Source organism: Herpailurus yagouaroundi, unplaced genomic scaffold, assembly GCF_014898765.1.
Source record: "Herpailurus yagouaroundi ecotype Mexico unplaced genomic scaffold, PumYag 162, whole genome shotgun sequence".
Classification (NCBI taxonomy): Eukaryota; Metazoa; Chordata; class Mammalia; order Carnivora; family Felidae; genus Herpailurus; species Herpailurus yagouaroundi.
This window is the reverse complement of record NW_024412403.1, coordinates 66222388-66232413: the sequence shown is the minus strand read 5'-3', so window position 1 is coordinate 66232413 and position 10026 is coordinate 66222388. Positions and strand designations below refer to the sequence as shown.

The following is a 10026-nucleotide window of genomic DNA, read 5'->3' as shown; positions in this document are numbered from 1 at the left end:
ACAGAATCCAAAGCAGGCTCCAGGCTCTGAGCTGTCAGCACAGAGCCTGATGCGGGGCTCGATCTCACAGACCCCGAGATCATGACCTGAGCCAAAGTCGGACGCTCAACCGACTGAGCCACGCAGGCACCCCCCAACAAAATTTTAAATAAAAGCTTTTTACTCAGTAAATCTAATTCTATGATTTTTTCCCTAAAGATATAAGCAGGCAAAAGGATAAAGATATATGTACAAAAATGTTTATTATATGTTGTTTTGTAAAAGCAAAGTGTTGATAAACAAAAAGTCTAAATGTCCGTAGTAGGAAACTGGCTTTAGAAATTCACTGCGCATATGAGAGAATACTCTGTAAAAAGTGTCTATTTGTCAGCATGGAAAGATGGACACACTGTTGAGTTAACACTGCAAAGCAGTGATATATAGTATTGAGAAGGGAAAGTGGGGAGAGTGAAAGAGAGAGACAGATTGAGAGAGCTTGAGAAAGAGTCAGAGGGGAGGGAGAGGGAGCAATCTGTAATGATGTCTCCTAAAATGTTAGCTGCAGATATGCCTGGGGTGTGAGATTTCCAGGGATTTCTACTTTCTCCTTTATACGTTTCTACATTACTTTCATTTTTGCAATAAAATTCTATTTTCATCTGGGAAAACAAAAACACTGTGCAAGGAGTAAGAGTGAAAAAAAACCCCACATGTTAACCGTAGTTGTTTTTGGTCTTTACAAGAAGGGACGAAGGGTTCCTTTCCACTTTCCTCTATTTTTCAAACTGTCTTTTAGCAAATATGACTACTTTTATTTTTATTTTTGTTAAAATTTTTTAAAGCTAGAGAACACAAGCTGGGGAGAAACAGAGAGAGAGAGGAAGAGAGAGAGAAGACCCAGCAGGCTCTGCACTGTCAGCACAGAGCCCGATGCGGGGCTCGAACTCACTCATCATGAGATCGTGACCTGAGCCAAAATCAAGAGTCGGACGCTTAACCAACTGGGCTACCCAGGTGCCCCCTGAATATGATTACTTTTAAAACGAGGAAATAATTACATATGGTGATGGTATTATAATCTGGCAGACTCACATGAGACCCACAACTTTTCTTCCTGGTTCCTGGGAAAGACTCCTCTGTGATTTTGATGGTCAGAGACTGCCATTGTTTTTGACTTAGCCACTCAGAGTGGCTTTGGCCTTAGTTCTCAAGGTCCACTTAGCTCTCTTAGGGTCCACAAACTACTGACACTTCACATCAGCTGGTATATGTTGGCTTCCCCAGTAGTCAACAACTAAGCCCAAGTTTTTTGTGTTTTGGCCTCATTTTTTTTCATTAAAAAGTTAATGTCCTTTTAGTAGATGAGATTTTGAAAGTTAAAGTCTAAGGAGGCAGGGAAAACTATAACCTCATTATTGAAATAAATGGCTGTTAATCCTTTGAACATCTTTTTCTTTAATCACATTTTAATATACAATTATGTATCTGTTCTTTTCCAGGTATCATTATGAGTGTTTCTCTGTATCATTGAAAACTCTTAAATACATTTTAATGGTCCAAGTTCAACATTTAAAATGCATCCATTTAGTCCTATATCATTTTGAACTGAAGAACATTTTATATGCTCAAAGGAAGTTTATTACAGGAGCCATGAGAAAGATTGCTGCCCATGTTAGAGCCTAGATCTGGTCCTTACCCATAATTGCAACTCCTACAAATCTTAATTTCAAGCATCACCTCTGACCACCTCATACTAACAGTCTGTTGACCTCAATAATCCATCAATACTATTTTTTCACTGTTACACACTGCCTTATGGCCTCACTTCCCTTCTTATCCAGACAAAATTCCATGGTCAACTATTTCAGTCACTCTCTTGTATATACCCTCATCTTCCTCATCCCCTTTATTAGCTGAATACACCCTCAATCTTGGTTAAATCCAACTGTACCTACTCTGTACCTCCATCCCTGCAGCCAAATGCTCAAGCCCAGTTTTTAATGCTGTCTCTGCAGACATCCTGTAAGCATTTATGCTTTCTTCTTTTCCTATAGGTGCCCCTATCTGGTAACCATAGAGCTGCTGTTTAGGTGTTCTGTCCATCTATCTTTCACCAATCCAACTCACAGGCCTGCACTTCCTCTTGGCTGCATTTCCCAGATTGTTTTCTTTTTCCAGCTTTCTGATCTCTCTCTTGACTTGGGTTTGTTCTCTCTCCCTTCTCTACCCGCCCACCTCATTCCCAAACCCCCGAAAGAAATACAGAAGAAGTCGCCTGATAAAAATGAACTAGCCGTGAGTGTACATCTGGAGTCTCAGGTTCCTGTCCTGCTGTGTGACCTTGGGCCAGTCATTTCACATCTCTCATTCTTAGTTTTCCCCCTATACTATGAGGTACATTCAGCTAAATAAACATAGAAGTAATTTTAATCCAGCTCTTGAAACAAATAGCCACGATTCTGAAAATTTAAGAAAGGAAAAATTTAGCCAATAGACCCACTACCTTACTTTCTTCCCTATACCATCCTATTTCCATTACCTGGCTAAGACAGTGCCAGCCATCTGGTGAGTATTATTATTGTTATTTTAGTGCTGAAACTCTCCTTGGCCCATCCACGTGTCCCACTCAGTAACCATAATGGAAATCCAAACACTTACCGTGAATTTCTCATAGAGCTCATAAGTCAGAAGGGGGTTGGGCAGCTCCCTAAAGTACAGCTTGCAGAGTGAGCCCACACAGTGGATGTCCTGGAGGTACACTTCCCTTGTCAGATCTGGACATTGATCTGAGCCAAACTCTTGCCTGAAACAACACAGACAGAGACATAACAACCTCGGGAACATGTGTTCTATGTAAGCAGCCGCTTGACTGCTTAGGGGTAAAAAGACCCTAAACTGCTGATCTGACTACATTTTGACCTCGATTCAAAATGACCTTCTATTCCTGGCATAAGGAAGCTATGGGAAGACTTATCAAGTCAGGTCTGGATCTTCCCTGTAAAAGCTGCTGTCATTAGGAAAACATAATGCCCATTTACAAATGGATTTCTCAGCGCATTATGTCTGCAGTTTCAGTTATGAACAGTGGGGAAATATGAAAACAATCCGCCAAAAAAGCCTGTTGAGATTTCAATTCTGCAACATTTTGTTCCAAATGAACTTTTCTTTCTTGGAGGAGAGACCAAAACCAGAGTGAGTCAGATTGTTATCATTCATCTCCATATACCTACGTCAACAAACTTGTTTTATCTGGAGACTCAAACCCAAGGTTTAAGCAACTATCTCCTTGCTGCTAAATGGAAACTTCTAAGCTGCCTGACAGGGACTCCCACAGGATAGACCAGCTTCTAAACATCTTCTTTTTTTTTTTTTTTAATTTTTTAAATGTTTACTTATTTTTGAGACAATGTGAGGGACAGAGTGCAAGCAGCCAAGGGGCAGACAGAGGGAGACACAGAATCTGAAGCAGGCTCCAGGCTCCGAGCTGTCAGACCACAGCCTGACACGGGGCTCGAACTCACAAACTGTGAGATCATGACCTGAGCCAAAGTCAGACACTTAACTGACTGAGCCAATCAGGCGTCCCATAAATATCTTCTTATAAGCAATGTATAGTGAGGTGTTTGGGAACATCATCAGATTCCAGGCCTTGTTTCTGATTATAAAACATTTCCTTACCAAGCTTATGTGAATACACTGCCTCAAATAGTATACACTTATAAGTTAAAAATCTGTTTAAGAAATGACAATTTTCAGCTTTAACATAGAGGAGGAATTAGGTTTCTTGACAGTATTCATTTGGTCAGCCAAGTAGTGGCAAAGTCAACAGGACTCTCGGGACCAGCATTTCAAAACAGCTCGCTGCCCATTTTCCTGTCACCTGGTTCTGGATCTTCAACAAAGGGTGGGGAAATCCCTGATGGTGGCCAAACCTGAAAGGAGCTGAGTGGGGCCCTGAAAAGAAAACCATGCAACGGCCTTATAAATTCACAAGTGTGTGTGTGTGTGTGTGTGTGTGTGTGTGTGTGTGTTTCTTTAAGAGGCCAGAACAAGAATAATTTGGAGCTTATTCATTTATTTAGCCAAAATTTCCCTGTCGAGGCTAATAGGGTTGGTCCTTAAATGAAAAAGAATTGGCCATTGCTCAAATGTTCTCCTACGGTACTAACTACCATGTAGCTGGTATATTTCAGAGCTAAGAGTGAAACATTAAAAAGTATTTGTTGGGGCGCCTGGGTGGCGCAGTCGGTTAAGCGTCCGCCTTCAGCCAGGTCACGATCTCGCAGTCCGTGAGTTCGAGCCCCGCGTCGGGCTCTGGGCTGATGGCTCAGAGCCTGGAGCCTGTTTCTGATTCTGTGTCTCCCTCTCTCTCTGCCCCTCCCCCGTTCATGCTCTGTCTCTCTCTGTCCCAAAAAAAAAAAAATTTTAAAAAAAAAAAAAAAAAAAAAAAAAAAAAAAAAAAAAAAAAAAAAAAAAAAAAAAGTATTTGTTGAAACTCTAAAAAATGTCAGTAAATTAGTGAAATTATAAAAGCACATAGATCTGTTAAAATCTATGGTTACAGTAAGCTGATTAGTTTTGAACAGTCACCACTTCTCCAGGAACAAAAAAGATGTTTTATTCCTTTGGTATAATTTCATTATAATTGCGATTTGAGGGGGAGGGACAGAAAACCAAGTCAGAGGAAGAAGACAAAATACATTAACTTTACAATCTATTAAATTTAACAGACTACTCTGGTAACACGAATGCTTTTATTGTTTCAAAAGTCTACATTTATTCATAACTAAACATATAATAAATATATAAAAATACCACCTGATAAAACACTCTGTATATATACTGTATATCTCTTCCCTTTATTTGATATATGTAATACATATAAAACATACATATATCTGTGTTTTGTGTGAAGGTTATTATACTCTTAATTCAATGTGACAGAAATTTCTTCCAAAAAACTCTAGGATAAATTCTAGAATTGTTTAGGAAAAAGCAATACATTTGGAAATAACCCATCTATCCATAGTCTTTTAAATATCAGCCTCGGGGTGCCTGGATGGCTCAGTCAGTTGAGCGTCTGACTCTTGATTTTCACTCAGATCATGATCCCAGGGTCATGGGATCAAGCTCCACTAATGGTGGAGCCTGCTCAAGACTCTCTCTCTCTCTCTCTGCCACTACCTCTGCCCTTCTCCCCTACTTGTGCTCTCTCTATATAAAAATTAAAATTAAATAAAATAGCAGCCTCAATGAAAGAAATGCACAATCATGAAGATTTGTGATTTCCTGACCAAGTGAAATATCCAATGTTGAATGTGTGCCAACAGAAAAACTCCTATCATCTCCAAGTTCTGAACACTATGTAATTGGGATCTAACTGAACTCTGGGTAGACAAGTGAATGATAATAAATCATGTTTTCCTGACTTGTATTTTAAATCATTTGAGTTCAGCTGAATCCACCTAAGAAGGCTAAACCTGGTGCAACACAAAGAAACAGATTAAAAACTCTCAGGAGCTTTTGTTGGAAAGAATTACATCAGACTAGAGGATTTCCTGATTAGATTAAGAACAGTTAGGCATCTGAAAACATCACACTTGATCTTCTGCCCTGCCACCCTTCTCTCAACTGCTTCAGGTTTTTAATACTCCCAATTCTGGCGAACAGAGGTATGGACAGAGGAAGGCTCATGGGGGAATTCTTTGGGGGCTCTTCTTTTAGCTCACCTTAGCCTTTGTATATTTGAGGTGACTCCCGAAAGCCGATAAATTCCATCCACAATGCCGTGAGTCTCTATAAATTCTGCACAGCTCTTCAATACATATGGAACTATGAAAAGAGAAACAATAAAGTATTAGATATAAGTCTAACTGTTCTTTAAAGATATCCTTTTAAAACTCCAGGTAACTTCAAAGAGAAGCAAGTATGGAATGCATGTGAGTTACAAGTGGAAACAATTACTTTTAAATGGTAGATGATATTCTTTTGTATTTAAAAAATCATGAGGTTTTGTTAAACTTTAGAAAAGTCATGTGTTTTAAGAGTTGGTTGGGTTTTTTTAAAAAATTTGAAAAATATGCAAACACTTAGATTTTGAAACCAGCAATGACCTTGGAAATCCCACAACTCAATCTCCTCATTTCACTGGTTCTCCTAGTGTGGTCTCCTGACCCGCAGCATCAGCATCTCCTGGGAACTTGTTGGACATGCAAATTCTCAGGCCCTACTCCAGACCCACTGAATCAGAAATTCTGGAGGTGGTGCCCAACAATCTGTGTTTTAAAAGCTTTTAATGTGAATGCTAGCACGATACAATTGCCTACACTACACATGAAGAAACCAAGGTGCAGATAGATTTACTTACCTCATTCAAGATTATTTGTTGCTTATGAAAAGTAATTAACGTGGGAATACCCTTATGATATAAGTAGGCAAAAGAAAAATAAGGCACAAAATCAAATATACATTGTGAATTTAGCTATGTTAAAAAAAATGCAAAGGAGAAAAGACTAAAGATGTCCACCAGAACGTTAAAAGTGATTAAAAGGTCAAAGTGTTAAAGTATTTTTTTTAATGTTTATTTATTTATTTTTGAGAGAGAGACAGAGACAGAGAATCCCAAGCAGGCTCCACGCTGTCAGCACAGAGCCCAATGTGGGGCTTGAATTCATGAACCAAGAGATCATGACCTGAGCTGAAATCAAGAGTCGGACACTTAAACAACTGAGCCACTCAGGCACGCCTGAAGTATTTTTTTAAAGGTGAGAACCGCCCTCCACCAAGACCACTGAATGGGTCAAACCAGTCATTGATTGAATGGACCACATAAAAGGGACCACCATGGCCTTTGGAATTCCTGCCACTTCAGAAGTTCATTGCCCGAGTAGAAAAGCCTGACTATGCCAACCTCTCCTCAAAGCTGACCCTGATTGGCCCAGCCAGTTCAGTGACAGAATGGCAGTTGTAGGCCTTCTGGATGGCATGGAGAGAACAAGTTTCTTGCCACCCTGGTCCCTGAAGAGATCCACCTGAGGTCCCTCCATGACAGTGCTGTGAATGGTGGTTTGGTGTGGAGCACCAAAGCCTTGGGTGCTGAAGTCTTCAGTCATGGAGGTGGTATGGAACGTCATGAACTAGTGCTTGGGTTAGCACTGTGCTCCCTCCCCCAAAATATACTTAATCCACTAATGCCTTAGATCAGAGTAATGCCAATCCATTAAAGCTTAATGTTCATGATCATGCCTGCACACAATTCCAAGTTGGGCTGGACATTACATAAGTAGACACCAGGTGTTCAGACTTAACATTCTTCCTGGAGTCTATATTACAATATTTTTTAAACAATTCCCACCATTTCTTTCAACTACCAACTATAATTTTGGATGTTCAGTAAAATTCATCATCCTTAAAGTATTTCACCCACCTCTCAAAGGCCGTGCACACCCAGGACCATTCCCCTCCAGGACACATCCATGTTTTGCCCTGCTCTTTCATGACTGGAACTGGGGAAAAACTTCTTAGTTATCTCAGGTAGGAAGAGGGCAGGGAATGGGCTCGGGATTGGAAATATTGAGACCAGAAACCAGCAAGGTGGAACCACTCACAATTAGTGAATACGAGGTGGGAGCAGAGTGTGGTGGGGGAGGGGCTGTGAGAATGGGGAGGGGTCCAGGACCTCTTCCTGGCTCCACCCAAAAGAGCTATACTCTGATCTGTTTTATGAAATAGTTTTCTATGAGATTTTTGTCTCCCACCCCCATGTTGCTAAATAATAAACAAATAAATAAGCAAGCAAACAGAGTTCAATGTTTTTAAAAAAAATGTTTTGCATTTTTGTTTTAATCCCTATTATGCACAATAATGGCCAACTCTTTCCCTACAGCACCAAGCTGTTGTTTTGTGACTGCCACATTTGGTCTATGGTTGAGAACACAGGTTTGAATGTCAAACTGCCTTTGTAACCTTAGGCAAGATACATATGTAATAATTCTGTTTCTCAGTGTCCACATCTGTAAAATGAGGATAACAGTGATTTTAACCTCATAGTTAGGATTGAAGTAATACCTGTAAACATTTAGCACAGACCCTGACATATAATAAGCATTCTACAATGACAGTTATTATTTCTATTTGAAGCTTCTCTGTGATGTAAATTCGTAATTTGTGAGATGCAATCTTGGTGAAAATAATTTACCTCCTCCTATCCAATGGATGATTGGGGTAGAGGGGACCAACCACTTACCAGTCGACACTCATATCTACTATTTGGAATGGCTTCTGTGTCCTTCTTGGATTAAATATTTCTATTTGAAGGTAATTTTGCTTGTCTGAAGTCTCTTTTCTATGCATTTAGGTGTGTTTCTATAACACAAAGGCAGCAGGATCCAACAGTGCACAGATTTTGAGTTAGAGTCCCGGGGCTATGCTTGGCCTTGGTGTGGTCCATAGCACATCTCTGTACCGAGGTATATGGCTATTGTGCCATGCAGGGCACAAGTGGACTTAAGAGCTCTGAGCATTCCCAAGAAGGACTCAAGACAAAGCCCTGGATTTGAAGGGCCTTTATGAAACACTCTACAGAAGGTGTAGTGTGGGGTCACCAACCTGTCCTATCCCATTCTCAGGTAGGGCCCTTCCAGTACCATAGCTCTTAGGTGCAGTACCTCAGGTCTGTTTGATTTAAAGGTGGAGAAAACACATTCCCGGATGGAGCCTCCACCACAAATTTACTCTGGCTTTGATATGGAGGCCCTAGAACCTCTCGTTCACAGCTCTGTTTAAACAAGAGGCAAGAGTGAAACAACTCAGGGGAAGAGGCTGTGTTCCGGGTCCCTGAGGAGTGTTCCCTTTCCTGGATTCTTGTCTCGGGCTGAGTTGGAAGATGAAGGAATTCCCCATCATACTCAGTAAATGGGAAAGGATCCACTGAATCTCCATAATAATCTAGCTTGAGAGCCAGAGCAGTGGTTCTCAGACTGTAGTCCCTGGACCAGGTGCACCAGCAGCAGCTGCCTCCAGGAGATTCTGATATGCGCTAAGGCTGAAGAACCACTAGTCTAGACACGAGTTTCTCATAATTTAATGTGACCCAGGTTACTGGGATCTTGTTAACATGTGGGTTTCAATGGGGGAAGAGTGTCAAGAATTTGCATTTTTAAGAAATTCCCAGGTGATAGGAATACTGCCTCTCTACAGCCCACCCTTAGGATAGCAAGGGTCTAAAGGTAATACTGGTGAGTGGTGCTGCACAGGGTACTAAGAGTTTATAGAATTCTGTAGATTATTGTCTCCGGGGTCCAGCCAAATTGAGGACACCCTAGAATTGTGGATACGATAGAAGCTTGACACAAAATAGCTGAGTAGTCATAGATGGAAAGAAAGCTTTCACTGTCAATTTAGGCATGGGCAGGAGTAATGTTAGAAGTCAGAATCACAGAGCTAGTTTAATTCTGAGGGTTTATCATGGACCCAAAGAACTTCAAGTCTCCTCCTACAGAGGTACACACAGTTCAGTTGCTGATTGTGATAGAATGTTGTAACTTCTTTGAACTGTTTCACGGATGGTTCTCGAAGACCCTTTTATGTTTTGTTTTTCCTGGATCAGCAATCCTAAATGTTAAATTTTAATCCGAGCACAAAATAAATCTTGAGGTGGTTTCTGATAGAGAAGATAATTTTGCCTTTGATTTATGCTTTACAGTTTACAAAACATTTTAAAGCCTTTGTCTGATTTGATCCAACCTGGTACAACTAACAGACATGTTATACTTATAAGTAATGTGGGGCACTTCTTTCCTCAACTCCTAACTCTTCAAGGATTTGGTGCAGAAAAGTCCAGCAGTTAAATAATTTCTGAGTCCCCCCAGAAGAAATGTCTGGTAAGATGCCCCAGTTCCCTGTGTGGCCAGGACCTGATCAGATCTGGAGACAGAGATTGGAACAAGCACAGTTTTATTTGGTTACTTATGTGGTCATGGCAACCATATGATTTCATAGTGCAAACTGCATTTGGGTTTTAGGGAAACATGGCCCTCCTTCCCCCCC

At 40.6% G+C, this 10026-nt stretch overlaps 1 protein-coding gene across 1 annotated transcript in view; it reads right to left on the bottom strand.

Annotated features, from left to right (window-relative positions):
- The window catches only part of ARHGAP31 (Rho GTPase activating protein 31), a 57553-nt gene that overhangs the window by 43813 nt on the left and 3714 nt on the right, over positions 1-10026 (bottom strand). Inside the window, exons 3-5 of the mRNA XM_040485031.1 lie at positions 8583-8631; positions 5709-5811; positions 2638-2782 (exon numbers count right to left, since the gene is read on the bottom strand). Of these exons, the coding sequence (XP_040340965.1) occupies positions 2638-2782; positions 5709-5811; positions 8583-8631 (297 nt within the window). The remainder of the gene's footprint in view (positions 1-2637; positions 2783-5708; positions 5812-8582; positions 8632-10026) is intronic.